This window comes from Bombyx mori, chromosome 5 (assembly GCF_030269925.1).
Source record: "Bombyx mori chromosome 5, ASM3026992v2".
NCBI lineage: Eukaryota > Metazoa > Arthropoda > Insecta > Lepidoptera > Bombycidae > Bombyx > Bombyx mori.
The window spans coordinates 9,146,438-9,169,335 of NC_085111.1; the positions used below are offsets into that span (position 1 = coordinate 9,146,438).

At 36.8% G+C, this 22,898-nt stretch overlaps 2 protein-coding genes, 1 long non-coding RNA gene and 3 other non-coding genes across 11 annotated transcripts; 3 read left to right on the forward strand and 3 right to left on the reverse strand.

Moving 5' to 3' along the window:
• Positions 1 to 1,032: 1,032 nt before the first annotated feature.
• Positions 1,033 to 1,104, reverse strand: TRNAW-CCA (transfer RNA tryptophan (anticodon CCA)). Its single transcript has one exon. It is a non-coding gene; the product is annotated as a tRNA-Trp (tRNA).
• Positions 1,105 to 4,259: 3,155 nt separating this feature from the next.
• On the reverse strand, positions 4,260 to 5,696 carry LOC134198987 (uncharacterized). The gene is made up of 2 exons (XR_009973297.1): positions 5,473 to 5,696; positions 4,260 to 5,350 (listed from the first exon to the last, which is right to left on the reverse strand). It is a non-coding gene; the product is annotated as an uncharacterized LOC134198987 (long non-coding RNA).
• A 594-nt stretch (positions 5,697 to 6,290) lies between these two features.
• Positions 6,291 to 12,231, forward strand: LOC110386600 (uncharacterized). Of its 3 annotated transcripts, none has more exons than XM_062668676.1 (5): positions 6,291 to 6,602; positions 7,412 to 8,822; positions 9,937 to 10,043; positions 10,126 to 10,219; positions 10,299 to 12,231. In XM_062668676.1, exons 2-5 carry the CDS (start codon positions 8,420 to 8,422, stop codon positions 10,493 to 10,495), a joined length of 801 nt encoding a protein of 266 aa, XP_062524660.1. In that variant the 5' UTR covers positions 6,291 to 6,602; positions 7,412 to 8,419; the 3' UTR covers positions 10,496 to 12,231. The 3 variants fall into 3 exon arrangements, with proteins under 3 accessions (XP_062524660.1, XP_037867193.1, XP_037867194.2); XM_038011265.2 differs by lacking the exon at positions 7,412 to 8,822 and adding an exon at positions 7,200 to 7,357 and having other exon boundaries at positions 6,307 to 6,602; XM_038011266.2 differs by lacking the exon at positions 6,291 to 6,602 and having other exon boundaries at positions 7,364 to 8,822.
• TRNAR-CCU (transfer RNA arginine (anticodon CCU)) lies at positions 11,403 to 11,475 on the forward strand. Its single transcript has one exon. It is a non-coding gene; the product is annotated as a tRNA-Arg (tRNA).
• On the reverse strand, positions 11,882 to 22,242 carry LOC101741587 (uncharacterized). Of its 4 annotated transcripts, XM_038011258.2 has the most exons (12): positions 21,744 to 22,242; positions 19,970 to 20,144; positions 18,982 to 19,272; positions 18,581 to 18,861; positions 17,075 to 17,260; positions 16,682 to 16,972; positions 15,656 to 15,773; positions 14,996 to 15,135; positions 13,785 to 14,074; positions 12,983 to 13,195; positions 12,437 to 12,626; positions 11,882 to 12,043 (listed from the first exon to the last, which is right to left on the reverse strand). In XM_038011258.2, the coding sequence occupies exons 1-12, from the start codon at positions 21,781 to 21,783 to the stop codon at positions 11,898 to 11,900; spliced, it is 2,361 nt and encodes a 786-aa protein (XP_037867186.1). In that variant the 5' UTR covers positions 21,784 to 22,242; the 3' UTR covers positions 11,882 to 11,897. The 4 variants fall into 4 exon arrangements, with proteins under 4 accessions (XP_037867186.1, XP_062524656.1, XP_062524657.1 ...); XM_062668672.1 differs by having other exon boundaries at positions 16,682 to 17,260; positions 21,744 to 21,898; XM_062668673.1 differs by having other exon boundaries at positions 16,682 to 17,260; positions 19,970 to 20,119; positions 21,675 to 21,857.
• On the forward strand, positions 12,305 to 12,378 carry TRNAT-AGU (transfer RNA threonine (anticodon AGU)). Its single transcript has one exon. It is a non-coding gene; the product is annotated as a tRNA-Thr (tRNA).
• Positions 22,243 to 22,898: the final 656 nt, after the last annotated feature.

Genomic DNA, 22,898 nt, shown 5'->3' on the forward strand with positions numbered 1-22,898 from the left:
CAAGTTAGCTTTTTAATGTGTAAATTATCTAACATTGACGAGAAATTCGTAATCACTAAATCTACATTTAATGGCTAGAAGTATAAACCGCTTTGGCAACACTGTAAAGTAACTAATATTGTAATGATATACTTAAAAACAGAAAGAAAATTTTATGTATGAGAACTGTTCAGAGCAAATTAAGACACACTACTTCTAACTGCAGTGAACGATAATTAATACTAGTGATATTTGATAGCACAAAGGAAAATATTAATAAAATCGCAAATGAAATGTGCTCACAATTTTATATGTTAGATCCAAATGAACATAGCCCTAAAGATTAGCCAGGTGAAGTAGCCAGTACAGCACTAGAATAGTTCTCGAAAAACCTGTTCTTTGACAATAGGCTTCCGAACATCATTTCTGCCACTCACCAGGCTTTGGTATTAACTGCCCTCGTCAATTAATAATAAGCGCCTTCACATATTATGTTTTTTAGGCTCGGTTTTGCTTCTGGCATTGCTAATTTCGACGAGCGACGTTGACCACTTAAGATAGGGTGGCTTCGACCCTCTAGGCCGTAAACATGTTTGCCACTGATGGAAATAAACAAATAAATAAATAAAATATAGTAATTACCTAAGATGAGCAATTGTTTATTAAGTCGATTTTTATTATGATACGTTACAGAAACAAAAAACCTATCGCTGATATCATCCAGACCAATTTATTTCAGACAAGCTTTATCAATCGCGATAGTCACCACAGATATCTGATAAACATTTATTATTGGCAAAGATAAGAAAGGAGTTAGCTAAAAAACTCAGAAAGTACTTTTTTTCAAATTTGGAAACTTTTCGTTAACATTAATTGTGAGATTATAAAACAAGATACGTATGCCAAAAAACAATTAATTTATTTTAGACGTCAAAAATAGATTCCATTTCACAAGGTAGAAAATCTGTATATACTCGTATATGGAAGAAATATTTCCTTTCTTATAATTTGTTTAAATTTTGGCAAATAAATATTTTTCCAAAAACAAACATTTGACCCCGACGTGATTTGAACACGCAACCTTCTGATCTGGAGTCAGACGCGCTACCGTTGCGCCACGGAGTCACCGACGTAATTGTTATAAATTTGGTTTGCTCGTTTTATGCTGAAACAAAAAGTTACAGTAATAATATAACTATCTTATATCTGTAATAATGTAATGGTGTTGTGATCAAATATTTAAGAATGATTTGAACTTTCAATTTTTTTCTTCTGATATATATAATTGTGTTCCTTCTTATAGGTAACTAACTAGTTATATTATGAAATAGCACAATGAATAGAGCAAACATTATTAGGAAAAAAAATATAGTTAAATATTTATTTCCTTTTTTTTTGGAACTTCTATTTATTCTCTATAGTAACGAATTCAAATAGTAACGGAGCTGGAGAAATAATAATAATTATGAATGATTTATTAAGCCGATATATATACCTATTTCATTTTTACATTGAATAAATCACAATAATGTGATTGAAGTGCGTAAAGAAAAAAAAATGAATTCACTGCATTTTAAACTAAAATTAATACTCAATTAATGAAATCCTCGGCTATTAATTACTTCTTTACACTGGCGAAACATTGGCACTATTAATTTTTTACATTTCGGAAGAGAGATATTAATTCCGTTCTTCTAAGAAAACGTTGTACAGCTCTCTTAAATTGTCCAAGATAAAGGTTTTTTTTGATTTCGCACCAAACATGCTCAAAGCATTGGATTAGGTCTGATCTGTCAGGCCAATCTAAGACAGAAACCGATGAAGATCTGAGAAAATCCATAACGGCACGTGCATTATGCTTTAGATCACTTTCGTGCTGCAATGTCCGAATAATCGGAAGGAGGTCCTCAGCATAAGATAACATTGTTTTTTCCAGTATATGTTTATGTTGGAATCCATCCATGTTTCGTTCTATCAGCTTAACATGTCCAATACCATGTCCAGGGAAGCATCCCAAATGTCCATATTTTCCCTACCATACTACTATTTTGTACTTAGCATCGAATGCTTTATTCGGAAGGTGTCGTACATATCGTTTTCCATCAGATCGTAGCCTTTTTTGTTATTTTTACCGCTTATTTTTGTGTTGCCAATATAAAATAAAATGAAATTCCATTGTTTATCTGTCCAGTTTTCAGACCTTGCAAATCCTTGGCACCACCATTTCAACATCCTTCCCTGCCATCCATCCTTCCAAGACCTTCCCTGCTATCCTTCCGAGCAAATTTTCTTCTACGAAAAGCCCTCGAATAGTCCGCGCCGAGATAGTTGAAAGGTGATCTTTATTAAAATATTTTTTTCTCAGCTCATTGGAAGAATTTTCTGTTTTGACAAACACGATATTTCGATTATCTCGACAAGATGACTTTCTCTATTTAAGTACAAGCACAACACTTGAAGTAGTTTGATACGTAGCAAAACGCTTTACAGCGTGGAGAACCATCGTTATTCAGCATTGCAGATGGTCGCCTATATTTTTATATGACCAATTCTTCTCGCGAAGTTCAATTATTACTTCCGTTGTAGATTTGTCACATCTTTTAATTTTGTCGAATTGGTTTCATACGAAGACCATTAAGGTTTATACAGCACTTACTGGCGCTTAATTTATACGAATAACCTACAACTACTACCTACTTTAATTTGTGAAAGCCAGTAAGTAATAAATACTAGATTTAGATTTAATGTATAAAGTTTTTCTATATATTTTTAGCCAATCATGTGTATCAACGAATGTAAACGTTTTGCGAAATCGACAGAAATGCAAATAAATACATTCAAAAAATTATAGTTGATCGTTTGAAAATCTACCCTTTAAATAAATGTTCTGTATACGCTGTCCACATTGTCGCGTCCGTTTAGCAGACTTCCCATTCATATAGGTATATTAAGTGTATTGTTACGCGCTGGGGTTCGGGATAAATCAAATTCTACCGAATTACAACAAGTTAACACTGTATTCAACACTTAAAACACTTCACAACACTTTGAAATTCTAAATTCGCTTCTTCCGCTTCGCTTCAGGTGATCCGTTCGCTGTTTCGCTTCTAGTAGTTCCGATTACTAACTGACTGCGTTTTTTTTCCTACCTAAGCTGATGGTCTAGAGAGGCCATATCAGCGTAACCTTAACTAGTAGGTAAGCTCACGGGGCTTAAACCTGACGACGTTGCTGACACGAACCCTAGCAAGAGCCATGCTTCGCAGAATCTACCACCGGATCGCAAACGTGACCCACTGAGAAGATCCGGCGAGAAACTCAGTAGGCTGTGTCGTTGGGTTAATTTAGTGGGTCTCGTCGAACCCTACGTCGCTAGCGACGGGTTCGACGGGTTCGACGTCGACTGCTTTCTATTCTGTCTGCACGGTCGGGACTGTAGTCACCGGCGGCCACGATGAGAGGGTTCTCGTGTCGTGCCGCTTTCTCGAAATGCCGCATTGATGCAGACTGTAAATACTTACTAATCTAGGTCCTGGGGGTAAGTTGACCAAGTGAACGACATTGATTTTCACAAGCATTAAAAATAGCTTTGTATAATACCTTTGTTATAAATATGAATTTTTTTTATTTCAGATAAAAAAAAAACATGGAGGATTTTTTTATGAATCCTACGTCAATGATACTCGTTAACTTCCGGAGACATTTTTCAAACTATTTTCTTTTATTGAAAACTGAACTAATTACTTGTATAACATACCATACAATTGCTGTATGTAATACTTATCAAATAGTAAAACGCGACAAGGAGAAATATGTACCACAAATGGAATAACCTTAGAAAATAAATTATGTAAATTAAGAGAAATATCAAATAAATAAATAAATAATTATTCGAAACATGTTAAACATGTGAACTGTCGATAAATAAGAACGTCACTGAGTATCGATATCGATAAGCATGTTTTTTCAAAACATCAAACTTGACTGGCAGAAATTAGAAGGTTGAAGCAGAATAAAACATTTAAAAAAAAGATTACACTAGCGCTAAAACGGATTCATTGGAACTAAGTGCGCGCAACTTACATGAAGTTACATGTCTGCGCGCGACTGGTGGGATGTATAATGTTGCCAGCTTGACTAATATTTATTCCTTCGTTTAATGAAGTGATGTCTTATTTTACAAACCAAAAGTAATTGAGATTTATTAGCAAAATACTGTTGATGTACTAGGTTATTTCGATTAGGATATAATATAAAAAAGGATATTCAAATGCAATAAGAACCTTGTGAGTCGTTTATTTAATAGCCTGCAATATTTTTAAAGTTGACATTTGAATGCTCATGCAGTAACTACCCGATGATATGCAGGCGAAATAAAATGTCCCTTAGAAATAAGGTGACACTCTACAAAACTTGCATACGTCCCGTCATGACAGTGTTCGCTCACGCGGCCCGCACTCGCTTAAAATTCTTCCAAGTTATTCAATCCCGTTTTTTGCAGGATAGCCGTCGGAGCCCCGTGGTTCGTCAGGAACGTCGACCTCCATGACGACCTGGACTTAGAGTCCACCACTCGATATGCAGTCAGCGTCGATGCGCCACTTCGATAAAGCGGCACGACACGAAAACCCTCTCATCGTGGCCGCCGGTAACTACATTCCCGATCGTGCGGACAGAATGGAAAGCAGTCGACGTCGCCCAAAACACGTCATCTTGGATCCTCCCGATCCACTAACGGTGCTTCTAGGTACTTCAAGCACCGGTCACCGTTTTCGTCGAACCTGTCGCTTGCGACGAAGGGCTCGACGAGTAAGTTAACTCTCAGACACAGCCCACTGAGTTTCTCGCCGGATCTTCTCATTGGGTCGCGTTTCCGATCCGGTGGTAGATTCTGCGAAGCACGGCTCTTGCTAGGGTTCGTGTTAGCATCGTCGTCAGGTTTGAGCCCCGTGAGCTCACCTACTAGTTACGGTTACGCTGGAATAGCCGCTCCAGGCAACCAGCTTAGGTAGGAAAAAAACATGCAGTAAGTCAATGCCTTTGATTCGGATATTTTCATCAGAAGTCACACTAGACTTGACACTTGTTAAAACTGTAGCTCATAGTCTTTAGGATGCTTCTTAAAGATGTTCTGCCATATTTAAGATCAATATCAGCTTTTAATTCCAACCAAAATTTGTTCATTGTAGGGATTACCCTCCTCACGATATAAAACAAATGTATTTTACGTCTTTTAATGCATTTATCAAAATCATCTAATTCACCAATCTTTGTCTTCCTGTTTCTTGTTTTTCTGGCGTCACAATTCTTGAAGATGAAGCTGCTACATTAGTTTCTCGAGTGATTTCGGTAATGGTCCATTCGAAAATGCCTAAAACAAAATAATACATCACATTATATTAATAAGGAATGAAGAGAACTACAACTGAATAATTAACCAAGAAATCGAGAATAATGCGGGAATTATAATGAATTGGTAGCCCCAAAAATTACCCTACAAGGTGACATAGGCACGTTATTGTCTCGTTCTTCTTCACAAGCACATTTAAGCTGCAAAACAATATCCCTGCCAGCACTTTTAATCACTTTCGGTATAATGCCAGCTGTTATTTACTTAGAAAATTAATAAAAACACGGAGCACAAAAATAGCGACACACGATTAGTTCCGATTTTGGCCGCGCGCAGACTTATCTTGCTCGCACTATATATGAAAAAGAGCTGTCGCATCTATTACGTAGAAAATAATATATTAAACTCTGATGCCGCTCAGCGGACTTCCCACAGTATGGGCTGTTACAGTTTTTTACTACAGTTCTCGTTCTATGGTATATTATAAATCGACTAAGAATGAATAGGTTCTCCCATGGAGTTAATAAGTACCTGGTTCTCCTTATTACATAAAATTTGTTTGGTCTGTGGTACAAACCTTTTTCAAGTTCGTTGAGACTTTTTGGCGGGAACGCGAGGAGTGAAGTTGTGTGATCTGTTTTATTTTGTTTATTTAGTGTTTCTTCAGGCTTAAATGTGTAATAACGGTGGTTTATTCACTGTTTAATATCCGCGAAAGTGCACAAATGTGGGAAAATGAAACAAAGCCCTGGACGTAACTTCTCGGGATCCTCCAAAAAGTCCACTGAAAAAATCTTAGTAAATGACTACCATTTTACTGATATTATTTTTCATCCAATATCATCTCTTTTCATTTAGTTTCATCCCAGTTGATTAATGTCTCAAATTAATCATCTTCATTTCATTTAATTTCACTCCATATTATCATTTTTCATAAAAATAAGAATAAAAACTAAAATAAGACATGACTTAAAGGTTTTAGTTACCAGGTCATAAACTCCCTTAAAAAAATTAAGTTCGTTGATTTAATTTTAATTTTAACGGTGAGGTGACAATTTTAAAACTTAGTGATTAGGTATAATGTACTATGTTCGGTCACTGAAGTACGAAACCTAAGGTCTATGTGTACGGTACGGTACTGATTACTTGCTCAGTGATTATATTAAGTGTATATAGGCTATGATTATAAACAAAGTTTTCCCGCGAACTTAGTGGGTCGTGCAACAACTAATTGTTTAATATGGTTGGTTCATCTGCTGAAAACTATGCAACAGTAAGTATTAATTACTTTAATTTACATGGGTGTATTCTTTAAATTTAAGGTCAAAAACAACCATCGAAGCTACGACCAAGTCATTTTTCGAAGTTTAAGTGTATTTTGTTTTGTGATATTTGATTCTGATCATTGTATAGAGAACATAAATTTAATAAGTACAAACTACGTGTATTTTAGTCGCAAATGTAAAAAATTCGACCTCTAATATACGAAAACAATTTAAAGTCCAAGTGGACTTTACACAGACCCTGAAGGGACATATGACAAAATGGCGCCGGTAGATATGGATTATTATGGATATAAGACTTGAATTTCATATGATTTTTTTTTATTGCTTTCTTTTTTTGTTTTAGTTATTTGATTTTTTTATATACATATTTTATACCAGTCATAGGATTCTTTGCATAAGCCAATCATCTTCTTTGTCATTTTTTTCTTATCGATTAGATTTTTTAAATGTTTCGTTGTAACTTCTTTTAATTTTAATTGGATTGATTGATTTTAGCACTTTTAATGTTCACAATTTTTAAGCCTTGCATGTGCTTATTTTGCACGCTCAGTTTGTTTATGTTGGCTTTATTTTGCGCGCAATAGTACTGAAAACAACCCTGAAGCCAGTTGGCTTGAGCTTGCTAGAGGTGGTCGTAAGTCCGTTCACGTGGCAGTATGGCAGCCCGCGGCGGTGCAAGAGATGTGCAGACACGTGGTGGACGACGTCGTCGTGTCCCTGACAGGCCTTCGATTTCCGAGCCGTAATAACTTTTTCTACATTTTACATATTTTACATTTAAATATTTTAATTTTAGATATACATATATACAGTGGTGGTCGTATAATTAGAAACACCACCAACGGTCCTTACATTATGTAAGATACTTCACCGCAAACGTTTTTATTTTGAAATTAAACAATTAATCATCTATAGAAAAACAATATAAATCCCAGTGCACAAGTGCAGTTTCGATATTACATTACGGACAAACAGTTAAATCAGTTTTAAGGTATGAACAATAATGGTCAACTAATTAGAAACAACAAAACAGTATAAAAACATTTTTTTAAGTGTTAGTAATTAGTATTGCTATTTACGAAATAGCTACTATCCACAGCCTACCAATAGCTATTATTAATATTTAGTGACGTATCCCTTATTTTCAATAACAGCACTGCAACGACGTGGCATTGATTCAATCAATTTCAAATTTCATGCTTCAACAAATGTTTCATATATTTCGTTTTAACTAGTGTTATGTTTGTTTGAGACTTTCTTAATTCTTTTTAACAATATAGGTAGCAGAGATTTTCTATCGGGTTTAAATCCGGACTATTTGCTGGCCAGTCTAAAACGGATATACGCTGTTCGCTAAGGAAATATTGGACATTATTGGCCGTGTGCTTTGGGCCACTGTTTTGGGGGTGGGATTTGCTAAAAACTGCCCGAGCGCCTCCGAAGGAGACCTAACAACTCAAGAGCAATTGCGCGAATGAATCTACCACCGGATTGGAGTCGTGACCCGCTGAGAAGATCCGGCGAGAAACTCAGCGAGCTGCTGCATGGGTTAGGTTGTACGTCGACCTCTTTGTCGAGTTCGACGAGTACGGTTACCGGGGTCCCTAAGCCCGCTCCTAGTGTTAGACCTGAAGGCGTCTAATGCAATGGTTTTGGATCTGATATATCCCTAAGGACGTGTCTAGGGCGTCGACAGTGACTGGCTCCTGCATGATCAGTATTCGGGGAGTAGTCAGCGGCGGCAACGATAAGGCCATTATCATGACGCATAGTCTTATCGAAGTACCGTTCCGACACTGACTTCATGTATTTCCCGATTGATTCGAGGCCCAGCTCGTCGTGTAGGTCAACGTTCCTCACGAACCACGGAGCCCCGACGGCTAACCTGCAAAAGCGGGATTGTAGGGATTGGAGGGTGTCTGTGTGTGCGGGCCGCGAGAGCGAACACCACACTCGCGTAAGTTATGACGGGCCTTATGCAAGTTTTGTAAAGTGTCACCTTGTTCCGAAGGAACATTTTACTCTGCTTACAGATCATGGGATAGAGTCTGCCGAGAATAAATGCGGCATGCTCGCGAACTGTTGTTATATGCGGGCGGAATGTCATGGATGCATCCAGGGTGACTCCCAGGTACTTGACCTTCCTGGCCCAGGGTATAAGTTGGCTGAAGAGGGTGATCGGGACAGTGTCATGCTGAAAGATCCAGGTTAGTGGCAAATGATCGTCCGAGCAGGGAATCATTGTGTGATCTAAGATATTTTTGTATTGCCATTCATCCATTGTACCTTCAATCTTCCGCACGGGTCCAACTCCACATCCAATTTATTTTTGTTTTTGAAAATAACACTTTTCCATTCTCGTATTATAACATCCAATTAACATTTTTTTTTTCGAATAATAATCGCTTCTTTCGGTTTTGCTTGGTAAGAAGCCACGTAAGAAGCGGTACCTTTCGAGAGGTTCGTCCGAACAATTTAGCTTTCATTAATCTTCGGCGTATCAGTTTGACGAGATATTTCTCGGGCCATCGGGCGAAAAAACTTCATTTTTAATCTGGTTGGAGCCTTTAATTGGGTCTTTTTTAGCAACACGAACGGTTTTTCTTGGTCGAGCCTTTCTAAAAAAAATTTCAACAGTTCCATGTGTTTTATAATGGTCAATTGCATTAAAAACTTTCTTAACAGAACAATTTGAATGCGCAGCTATTCTTCAGCTTCTTAAACACACGGCCAATAGCGTCAAATGCTTCCTTAACGAACAGCGTATATTCGTTTCTGGCCAGTAAATAGTCCGGATTTAAACCTGATAGAAAATCTCTGGTATATTGTTAAAAAGATAGTTTCAAACAAACGTAACACTGGTCAAAACGAAATATAATATGAAACATTTGTTGAAGCATGGAATTCAATCCCCTAGAAAAATGTATGAAATTGATTGAAACAATGCCACGTCGTTGCAGTGCTGTTATGGAAAATAAGGGATACGCCACTAAATATTAATTATAACTATTGGAAGGCTGTGGATAGTAGCTATTTCGTAAATAACAAATTTAATTACTTATTAATAACATATTATAAACAAATAACATATTATAAATAACAATACTAATTACTTATTACTTATTAGTAATTAGTATTGTTTTTCATACTAAAAAAATATCGTTTTTCATACTTTTTTGTTGTTGTTTCTAATTAGTTGACCATTATAGTTCATCCCTTAAAACTGATATAAATGTTTGTTTTTCTTTTTATTAATATAAAATTAATTTCTTTATTGATTTATTCCTTAAATTTTTTTTTTAATGCCAATGCGTATTTCAGACTGCTCTGTGATACGCTGGAGAATTTACTCATGGGCCATCCCTTGGAGACGTAACTCCACCCTAAAAGGGTACGAGTTCTCTCTCCTATCGTGGAAAAAACGCAAGGTATTCTGATGTTTTAAATCTTTTTTGGTTTTGTCAGTAAAACAAATATCTATAGTAAACGAATATTTGTTACGGTTTTCAGAGCAGAATCTTTTTGGTCGTCCAAAGGGATGGTCCTCCAACCAATACCATCGACTTCTCGCGGATAAGAAATCCCTTCACCCATGCTTGCATAAGTATTTATCAAACAATTTTTTATACGTTTATTTTTTTTGTTAAGTTTAAATGTTATTAAATAATTGTTTTATTTTTCAGAAGTCCGGGGCTTGCGATTATACTGTAAAAATTTGTCGACAACTGTAAGTTCATCTCTTCATCTTTTTAAGATAAAACCCATTATAGACCAGTTGAATGGCAAATTTTCGGAATTATATAATATTTTACCAGAAAATGTGGCTCTCGATGAAAGCTGTATGTGGAAAGGTTGGCTCAATATCAATCAATTTATATGAAACAAAGCAGCGACAGTTGTAGTCAAGCCGTATGAAGTCTGTGAGTCCAAGACTGGATATTTGTGGCGTTTTGAAGTGCACGCAGGCTAAGAGACCTCGACAATTCAAGACGATGATCCAATCTCTGGAACAGTATCATCTCTCGTGCTCAGACTACTGAATGGTCTTGAGCACAAAGGCTACTTACTACATGGATGGACAATTTTTACAACTCTCCAGCACTAGCGCGGGAACTGAAGGTCCAGGGATTCGACTGTGTGGGGGCGCTCCGTACAAACCGCCAATTTAGTCCATCCGAATTGGCGAATATATCCAAAAAGGACGTGACAGTCGGTCAAGTGGTGGGTTGCGCCTCGGAAGACGTGGATGTCATGGTGTGGAGGGATAAAAGCCGCGTGGCTTTTATTTCTACATACCATGGCGTCTCAATTACCAAGTGTGGCGAGACACTGAAGCCGACCATTGTGCGGGATTAAAACGTTTATATGGGCGGAGTCAACCGCAAATGTGTCCCATGTATCCCATCGAAAGAATGCGGACCCGAGTCTGATATAAAAAAATGTTTAAAAGGCTCTTGAACGCTGGTGTTCCAAACGCACACATTTTACTTGCAAATCAATTATTGACGCAATGGCAATTTCGGAAGGCGTTGATAATGAAATTTATGTTTCATCTGCATAAATTTGCACAAAATTCAAAATACAAAATGAAGGTTTAAAATGACTACACTAGCACCATCTAGTGGAGAATTGAGAATAGTTACCATCAAAACTGTTTTATCAAAAAGTATTGACAGTGTTCAGGGTTATTTTAGGCTATGAAAGAAATTGTATTTGAAAAAAATGTTTTAAATATATTTGTTATGTTTGTAAAAAATGTAATTTAATATTTCCTCGTCGCTTCTTAAGCCCCTGTGGCCTAATGGATAAGGCATCGGCCTCCTAAGCCGGGGATTGTGGGTTCGAGTCCCACCAGGGGTACTTTTTAGGAACATGTTTTTGTTTTTTTTCACCTTAATTGTTTGATTTACAATTTTGATTCGTGAAACAATCTTCCAGACAGTCAAATTTAGATCATTAATTTACATTTTTTAAATAACCAAATTTATTACATTTAATTATAACTTGTAAGTACAATTATGTATTTTTTTGCAAAACTTAGACTGGTCAAATTGATAACCAATGTCGAGTGCAGCTCCCGGAAAAAAATTAAGAGGACACATTGCTGTGGAATCCAATTCACACTTTAACTTAAAGGTACGGTGGCAACATTTAATGTTTTAATTTTCATGGGCTCTGGCAGCCACTTAATTTAATGTTTGCTCGCACACTATACAATATACCATTATATACCAATATACCATCTATACAATAAAAAAATAACTCAGACGTTATATAAAATTTTATTTTAATAAAAATCCTAAAATTATTATATAAATGAACAACATCCTGATCTCGTTCTTATTAGAAGATCCTGTAAGCGGCAAACAGCGAAGCCCAGAATGTCGGACGTAGTAACCGACTTGATGTGGAAGACGACAGTCGTTATCTGATAGAAAAAAGTCTGTTATTTATATTTATAATGTGCTTAAATCAATAATAAATGTAAAACATTATGTACATTTGTGGATAATATATGCATGCTCATCGTTTTAGTATTTGAGGAGTGAGGGTTTTTTTCGTCTTATAAGCAGCATTTCTAATAAAATGTTTTTTTTTTAAATGTATAAAAGTAAATTTTGCTGTTATACATTACATACTACATACTATTTAGATGGATATGTTTACTATTTTCAAGTCTTTGCTTCAAGGCGCCGTGGCTTAGTTGGTTAAAGCGCCTGTCTAGTAAACAGGAGATCGGGGGTTCGAATCCCCCCGGGGCCTGACTTCAGAAATGTTCTGAAGTACGTTTTTGATTATTTTTTTAAAAGTTTAGTCTTACTTGCACATAAATTAGAAGAGTTTATTGCTGTTGATATAAAATGAGCTGGAGGACAAAATTCCGGTGACGGACATGGCGTGGTAAGATTGAACGTGAACAGTTCACGTTCCGATAATGTACGACAGTCGTGAGACGCGTCAGCTCCGCGCCATGTACATATCAATAGTCGACCTTGGCCGTCGTTACGAAACTAAAACAAAAAAAAAAGAATTAGTCCTGTAAATTAAAATTCTGTTACATACTAGCTTAATGTTGCCTTTATAAAATATGCGCATAAAGAAGTGTAGATGGCGCTTTTGCATTGAAATAGTGAATCGGTGAATTCACAGATGGCGTTACAAAACTAGAATATGTTGAATTTACATTCATAGTCGATTTATTCGTACTGAAAAAGAAAGATATAAACTAGCGGTAACAATATATTATATATACGATCTTCACAAGCAACATGTGTATGTATGTTATGAAATTATTATTGTCAACGAAATTTGAAAATGTAAATATCTACTATCAGCAGATGTCGCTTTCATAAAGAATAATTTGTACCTGAACTTGAACCAGGGCTTGTTGTCTCAAATAAAAAGGATGTATTCTGTAATGTGTTTGCCGATTCGGTAAGACGAAGTCTTCATATTCAACTTGTTCAAATATGGTATCGTTAACTTGACACTGAGCCCCCATTAACCTCATCGGTATACTATTTTGCACTACGTACGTGTCCACCCCGTTGATTACGTCACTCACTGAAGTTGATGTCGTCTAAAATCATAATGTTAATATGGATTAATTATTAAATAAAATTCCAACATTTATTGTTTAATTGAATTAATTCACCGTGGACAATTTTATATCCGTCTGGAAGTTTTTTATGTATGAAGCTGGGATTTTTAATATTTCCTGCTAAATTATGAAGTTTTTTTCATTATTTTTTTTTGCTTAGTTGGGTGGACGAGCTCACAGCCCACCTGGTATTAACATCTACAACGTAAAGGCGCCACCCACCTTGAGGTATAAGTTCTAAGGTCTCAGTATTGTTACAACAGCTGCCCCACCCTTCAAGCCGAAACGCATTACTGCTTCACGCACCCGTGCGGATTCACAAGAGGTCCTACCACCAGTGAAGGACCAGCTTACATAAATAGACGGCCCGGTCTTGCAAACCCATGAGGTTTCACGACACTCCTTATGACAGCCTCAACAGTTAAAAGTAGGGATAGGCACAAAGTGATACAAAATAACGATAACACTGATAGTATCTACGACGAAAATGTATTAAGGTACATTTTGGTTTTCATTTTTCTCATTGAAATAAATATAAAATCCCGATTTAAATTGAATACTTCCTTACCGTAACGAACAGCTCAGAATAATCTAAATATTCATTGTTGATGTTCTGAAAATCAGTCACGTCCCGCGCGACGTAAGAAAAGTATACGTCAAAGAAGCTATTTCTCAGTGTACTCATGAGGCTCCGGGCTCTCTCCATCTCCGTACTGGACGGTCGATCACTCGGACTAATAACGAGCACAACAGTACTGACTCCAGCACTAGCCTGACTCTCTATTTCATTTAAAGTCCTATTGAGTGAATACCGAATGGCAGTCGATATTATGTTTGGCAGATTCAAACGATTTGGCCCTGAAAAACGATGAATGATGAAAGATTTTAACGTAAGGAATGCGAGTGGAAATAGTGTTTTGAAAATATAGTTTTTTTTTCTGTAAATTCAGATTCTCCTACTCAGACTCAGAAGGTCAGGAATAACACTTTGCTAATGTTACAATAGAACGGGCTGTCTAAAACCATAACTTAGTTGATTGATGAAAATATTTATATTATTCTCTTCATATTTTCACGAGCTCTAGACAAAACGATTTTAATGGTTCAAAATCCGGTAATAGATTCCGCGAAGCACTTCTATTGCTAGGGCTAGTGATAGCAAATTCTCTCAGGTTGAGTCTATGAGCTCACCTACACGTCCGGGTGTAACTGGAATAACCCCTTAGGCTACCAGCGAATAGGTAGGGAAGAAGAAAACGGTTCAATCACGCGTTAATTATTTCATTCATTTCACGAGTGCTTCACGAAATTCACCATAAAAGTAGTTTTAATAATATTCTATTAATTCTATAGAAATAGGTACCTGTAACTGTATTAGCATTAAATCTTAGTTTGTCGTGTTTAATCTATGATATTATTTATGTCGAATATCTTCTATATTTTTTTTATTTATTGCTTAATGGGTGGACGAGGTCACAGCCCACCTGGTGTTAAGTGGTTACTGGAGCCCATAGACATTTACGACGTAAATGCTCCACCCACCTTGAGATATCAGTTCTAAGGCCTCAAGTATAGTTACAACGGCTGCCCCGCCCTTCAAACCGAAACGCATTACTGCTTCACGGCAGTTTCGCTTTCGCATTCGCTTTATTCGTCTTATTTGACTATAATATTCATTTTTTAGTGTATTATGCTGATTATCACATCCTATTTATGGGTCAAAATATAATTGATACAGTTAAAAAATAATCAAACCATTTAAATAATTGTATTACGTACACGTATCTGTGAAATTTTGTACGTGTGAAAACAGTGCCGTTAAATTACTTGATGGCGGTGCAATCCACGCCCCTGTGTTTCCGTGCAATAATGATATCGTACTCTTCATCAGATTCATCTCTAGAGCTCCACTGACCCACCTGCAAATGTATTAAAATCGAATTATTTAAAAATAATGTTTTTAAGGTATTTTATGACCTGGTAACTAAGACCTTTAAGTCATGTCTTATTTTAATTTATATTCTTAATTTTATGAAAATGTTAATATGGAGTGAAGTGAAATGAAATGAAATAAAGATGATTAATTTGACACACTAATCAACTGGGATGACAAAGAAATGAAATGAGATGAGATGAAATGGGATTAATAAGGTTTTTTATTACTGTAAACGAGCAGACCAGCTGTTGCCTCATTTTCCGGAGACTAATGGCTTTGAAATCCTACAGTTAGTAGGTCTTGTACTACTGTGGGAAGTGTTACCAGAGTGTAAACACTAATAATTACACTCATTCTACAATAGTGTAAGTGCCAATTTTGCATGATACCTAGGTTTACGCATAAGCTACTTTTATCCCGAGAAACTTAATCATTCCATTATTTTTTTTATAAATTCAAAGAAAACGAAGCGACATGGCGCGTCTACTTAAAAAAAAACTCACGACAAAAACTGTTCTACTTCGTAACGTCCCCACGAGCTGTCAGTTGCTACGACCAAGTCCATTACAGGTATAGTACGGCCCATGCGGCACTCTCTTTGATTCTGTCGCAAGATTGACGCTAGAATGAAACGTATCCCTATTAAATATACCAGTAGAGATTCGCAAGTGAAATATTTAAAATATATAACGAGCACATTGAATTTGTGTGTGTGTGTGTGTGTGTGTGTGTGTGTGTGTGTGTGTGTGTGCGTGCGTGCGTGCGTGTGCGTGTGCGTGTGTGCGTGTGTGAAATAGTCTTTTGGCTGTCATGTAGATCACCGGTGCCCTACCTGGCGCACTGAAGTAATTATGTATTTTGTTTTTAATGTATGTTTTAGTCTTTTAGCTCTCTTAGAAGTAGATTTATTCTCAGTATCTTCAGGTTCCTCTTTCCCAGAATCTACTAAGTATTTCGCCGCATAAGTTACCGAAATCAACATAATCACTTGAGTGCGCCATGTAGATAGCCGTTGCCCTACATGGCAGTCAAAGAGTTAATTAAAAAACGATCATGGTTATCAACTCAAATGTCGCTTAAACCAAATAGACTTTCACACCTTGATATAACAACAAATGCGACACCGGTCAGTTGACAAATGTTGGTATATAGTAATGCACCATATTTTCTTTTATTTTTTATTGAACACTTCTCTATGCCAAAGAGTAGGACGGCGCAATTTGAGACTGAGCATGCTCTTTTGTTGTTTTTCCCTGATAGTCACGTGATGCAATAATTATTAACGAGAAAAATAGAGTTCAAAAACAAAATAAAACTACATTTAAATTATAAACCGAAATAAAAATTAAAAATATTTTTTTTATCTACGCGATCCTGGTCATGATATTATTAGGTTATAGTTATGAAGCCATTGTCATTGGCTTTTGATCATATATAAATTTTTCAGTGGAGAAATTACGTTAAAAAATACATAATAAATTTCTAAACAGTCGCTGACAGATTACGTATTTATAGATAATTGAACTTACACAAATAATCTGTGAATGCAGTCACAGCGGCTTCGGTGATTCGTTCCATCTCATCCTGTGGTATATACACAGTTATTTGCCTCAGAGATAACACAGAAGCAAACCTAGCAACCTCCGTCTTTAAATCAGAACTATCAAAGACATCAGTGAATAGGGACAATCTATTACAAGCCTTAACGTTAGGATCAAATGAAACACCTTCGTTGGAGTAGTACATGTCTATTACTTGAGACAATCTTAAAGATCTTCTTTGTTCTACCCATTTCGAAATGTATCTTGACAAAATCAAACCTAAAAGGAAATAAAAACTAGTCATCATCAATGTTAGACAAGAAAATTTCATTAATATGCATAAAATGTGCAAAAAAAATATGATAAGATTTGAAACTTCACCGTCGATTCCAGCTAATATTTCTGCATCAGTGATGTGCCAATCAATGATTGAAGCATTCTGAGGAAAAATGTATAGCGCACGAGGAAGTAGCGTATCGTTCCATCTATTGTTGGTGCCTATGTTCATTCTTTGCGAAGAGGCACCCACTCTAGGACCTTGGTTAACTACTACTTCAGCCAAATCACCTAGAACAACAAAATGCTTCTAAACGTATTTACATCATCAAAATAACATCGTACGTAACTAGGAATTATGTGCCAATGGATTGCAATGAAAGATACGTTTTATATGACACCGAAATTCCACGGATCCCTACAGCTCTCTGGCGGTGTTGGGTCCTTTGGGGTCAATCTTTCAGTTGACGTTCAAGTAATTTGGAGTGTTAAGCTTTAGCACAGTGAAGCAATACTCCACTTCTGAACTAATACATACTTTTGCTTCACGTGCACAATGTTCGCATCAAGTACTGCCCCTCCGTCGTTGTGGCCAAAAGGATATAACGCAGTGTACCGGAATCGGCTGTGAGATGTCCTAGAATAACACTTTGTATATTTTCCTGTGGGTGTCGTTATAGGTTACTAATGGATTCACTCGAGAATCGGCAGCATTCTATGAGTAAAATACCCGTATGTTGTAATCACTAATCAGGTGGTGGTAGGTCTTATTATAAATAATATGACTCATGTCCAAAGAAAGGTGACGGAATTCATATTGTAATGTCCATGCTCCAGTTTTCACGAAAAACCAAGCAAGTCCTGTGAGTTCATTCGCACATCCACATAAGAAAAATTCTTAGCCTCCGAAGTTCCCAGTTTTTCCACGTGACTCTACCCATTTTCACAGAAATGGGTCTAAATGATAGTGGCAGAGACCACCGGTCATTGTAGGTTTCAGCTAAATCCGATTTAGCCTCGACCTTAAAATCACTAAATGCAACGCAGATAATTTGTAATTTGTTAACGTTTACTGGAGCATATTATACGCACATACGTAGTTAACACAATGTGAATACGGTCGTCAACACTAAACAAAGAGAATACAATACCTAGCGAATGAGGTCGAATTCTTAGTTAGAGAGAGAAATAGTGAGAGATTTAGATTGGAGTAAAGGCCACTATTCCTTTCGAGTTAAAGCACATGATTATTTTAGGGCCGAATAAGCTAACAAGAAGGACCTAATTTGTTTGGTCAATTTAGTAACACGTTGTACATTTAAGGAACCGAATTTCACTCTATTGTAACTTTTATATCTTTATGAAATCTTGTTACTGAACGTACGATAACAATGCAAACATTATATTGAACTGAGTTATCGATTTGGAACCTAGCTAATAACGGAACCAAAAAAAATTGTCATTAAGCTATTCGTAAACGCATCTTATAATCCAGACCAGTACAAAAGCTTTGCTTTGTAATTAACTTCTTATACCTAGTGTTTGTTCAAACACTTTAACTCCTATATAGATATATCTCAATGTCTCATGATCAAGTTGAATAATTCTTACCTCCTAGTGTGGCTACCCAAATATTGTTTATATCAACATTCTCGAGCTGTTTTTGATTATTTGTATCAAGAGTTTCTATGTTTTCATACCAGTCTTGTAAAGCTAAATTAATTAGAGGTTCAGCTACGTCTTCCTTAAAAATATTAGCGTTGAAAATGTCGCTCATCGATACTCGTTGATTTTCAAGAGCTGAGGCTACAGCAGCCATGACTGTCCCAGGAGATATAGTTCCCCATTCAGTTTGTATTACTCCATCTTCGATTGGACATCTGCTGATGATACTGAAAACGTTTAAATTTAATAAGTGATCACTCATCGTAATACGTAAACTATAAAGAGCTCTTAAATCTATAAAACATGCAAAAAAGTCATAAAATCAACAAAAAATTAATCTATCATACCTAGTATTACTTTGTGATATCATGTTTTGCGATTGTTCCGATGTCAGAGGACACGCAACGTTCTCATCGCCTCTTTCCCATAGTCGCACCGCTGAACTTAGCATCCGATGTAGTAAACATTTTTCTGGTACGGTTAATATTTCATCAACATCCACTAGGTTCTGACTAGGCAAGAATAAATCCATCAAAAGTTTGTATTTGTGAAATTGGAAAGCAGATGCTCTAAATGGCAGCACGAATTCCGTTTCAACCGCTGTTGCGGAAAGCTGTTCTATACCATCTAAACGAAGACTGAAAAGACAGAGCTCCAGTTACCACACATACGTACCTTCAACTTATTTCCAAATCTGATTATAGCCATTTGATTTGGTGTTAATAAGAAAATGCCGTTAACACCGGCTTCCTAAGACTATATCTATCTACTACACCGTCGTTCGTCTTCAATAATAATTGCAGGTATGCTGACTTATTTTTCAGAGGGCCGAACCTCCTACGAGGTATCCGCGCCTACACGGGCATTTTGGGACATTACCGCACCAAGCGACACCCTTCGCACGCTCTCACCCGACATCCGATCTCCAGCTGGGGTCAGAACCTGGTAAACTTGCCAGGTCGGAACGCCATACACCGCAGATCGGATTGCTCTCCCACTGTACTTTCAGCAATGACAGCAATGGCAACATAGACTGCAACCACTGACGCGTCGTCCTAGGATCCTGGTGCCATCGTGCTAGTGACGTTAGCGTGCGACGCAGCCCCCCCCTCCAGGTCGCCTTGTGACCATCACCAGAAGGAGACTACTTCCTCCCGGGAACCTCATTTTCTATCTTAACTTATTCACTAAGCAATTCTATGATTTGCCGATTCACGGACTACAATTTACAAGGGTCAGAATATAAAGAAAAAAGGACAAAAAAGTCTTACAAGGTATTCATACCGCAAATTCTTGGAAATTTCTATTACTCATAAAATATAATTTGTTTCTCACCTCCTTAGTAAAGCTGGAGTAATCATCCTCATGTCTAGCTGCGTGTGTATCTCGATTTTTCTCAACAAAGACAAAAAAACATCAAGACGCCGGGGTGCAACTAATTCTGGGGCACCATTGCGATAACATGGAAGTAGATGTGTTGGTATACTGGGCAAAATAGCACATTCTGATACTGAAAGTATTTCATACTTTCAATAATCTTGTACATACAAAACTACACTAATTAACGTTAATTTACCCGCATTTATAATACAATCGGAGAGCATAATTTTCTTGAATTTGAAACTTGAGTAGGGGAGACCGGGGCAAGATGAGATAGCTAAGACAAAACTCGCTGTACAAAGACAATTATACTCTTTAATTAAATTCTTTAAGAAAATAAGTAACACTTATACATTTGTTTCTTAAAATTAATACTTTTATCAAGCAAAATCACAGAAGTTTTTTTACAAATAATGATTAACGATAAGGTGGCGAATTTCCCATCTTGCCCCAAGGACGGGGTAAGATGGGAAATGCTACGGGGCAAAAGGAGTACGTATTTCAATCGGGCAGACAGCGTTCACAAATGTGTGCCTCGTCGTCTTCTTCATCTACTTCGGCACAAGAATCGTGTGCCCAACCATGGCAAATACTGCAGATAGCCCAACCCTCGGTTGACTCGTAGTATAAGTAACCACAATAGATGCAGGCCCAGTCACCGTCCTCCAATTAAGATGAACTATATTCCGATTAGATTTTTTTGGCGAGTCTTTTAGCTTGATGCTTGTTTTCAGTTCTTTTTATCTTCTTATTTCCAACTTTGTGTATTCGTTTTTTACGCCAATCTTCTCCTGCCATGTCGGTTTCTTCATTAAGTAGGCTATCTATATGATTTCGCTGACCCAACTGATAAGCTATTACACAAAGTTATTTTCCGGTTAACCGTGCTTCCTGCATACTTAGTAGTTACCGGAATCAGTGTCGTCATCCACACTATCACGAGCTTTTCTTACACGGCGGCGGAATATCATATGTAGCAGAGGCTCGAGGAAGCCCCATCCTGTTATTAAGAACCCATAAGACCCAGAACTTCAGGGTCCCATTTGCCACGATCTGTTTTTCGTTTATTGTTCCAAACCATTGTATCTGAGAAAAAAACTTTGTGAGAAAAGCAACGATATATCTTGCTTATGTAGAAGTTACAACAATATGTACTTATACTTTTTTATACCACTAAGTCAGCAAAGAAGCTTACAGTTCGCCTGATGGAAAGCGGTTACCGTAGCCTATGGACGCTTGCTTAACCAGGTTGCAATACTATCGATAGGTAAGTGGGTACACAGAAGAAATTATTTAAACCACAAGGAAGGGGCAAAACGGGATAGTATTCCGTTATGCCCCGATCATTGTGCCCCGACCCACATGTATTCAAATAAGTTGAAGCAATTCTAATCTTAAATCTTACCGGCGCAAAAATCTAATCTGAATTTAAAGTGTTATAGTACTACAACACGCTGAGGATTAAAACATTATATTAAATCAAGTACTTACATGTCTGCACATCAGTTTCTTAACCAAAAACCAGATAAAAACACTTGCAAAATCAGTTTTTTTCCTATACAACGCAAAAACAAGATCCAATACGTTCGCTTTGCTCGGACGCACTTGCGCAGTCTGAATTTCGTGCAAATGGCGCCGTTACCGGTCCGAACACGATTACCATTCATGGACAAAAGCTTATTTCCCGTCCTGCCCCGAACTTCATCTTGCCCCGGTCTCCCCTACTTACAGACGAATGTCACTGCGTAAAGGAAATACTTCATTTTCATCACTATTACAATAACCTATTCATTTTGAGAAACGAAATAATAAAAAAACAACAACGCGTGCTGTGGCCCAGTAAGGAGTGTTACAATACAGATCACGGTAAGCTGATAAGATAATGAAAATAATGAATCATTGCAAAACTTGTCGTATCTAGTGTTCTAGTCCTGGATTTTTTAATCGTAATTAACAAATTGTCTGTTAAACATTTATAAACCTTTCTGCAATTTTGTAAATTTATGGACTTAATGTTGTAGGTACGATTATACATGATCACTATTACTATAGTCTTAACATTTGAAGTCTTTTTTCTGACCCATAAACTGTGAGGGCGACATACGTCCTTTTCCTAATGCCGTAAATCAAACAAGCTCAAGGTGATATCACAGTGCTGCGGTCACCAAGATTTGTAAATCAAAATTAATATTTTAGTAATGCTCAGTGTGCTTAGTGCGAGTTTTTTAACGTTCCCGATAGCGTAAAAATTAACACAAATTTGTTTAAAGTTGGAACGTTTGCCGCTAGGGGCGCTGTTCCAACTGCATACAAATTGGAGTTAACTTTTACGCTATCGAGAACGTTAAAAAACTCGCACTAAGCACTCAAATCAAATCAAATCAAAAAAATTTTATTCAACATAAATGAAAGTACATACTTGTTCAACGTCAAAAGACCTACCGCCAATTCACAAGAACTAGCCTCCGTCCTGAGAAGAATTGGCAAGAAACTCAGCGGGCATGTCTTTATTTTTTTTAAATTGAAGTTATTATTTATTTATTTTTTAATATTAGATTATTATTTTTTTAAATATGATTTTTTTACAATGAGTATTATAACGTAACAATTACTACGATATTGAAATGCCCGGAGCGAGCAACTCATTCCCACTTTGTGCAATCTTCTAGATAATCATTGACTTTATAGTAAGCTTTATTGCACAGATGTTCTTTAATAGTTTTCTTAAACCTATGTATATGTAGGTTCTGAACATCTTGTGGGATTTTGTTGTACAGGCGCACAGACAAACTGACAGACACTGTGAACTTTACGCATATTTAGTTATCTCAAGTTGAATTGGTGAGCTCGCCCTGAGGTCCGTAAGTACCTGAAATAGCCCCTT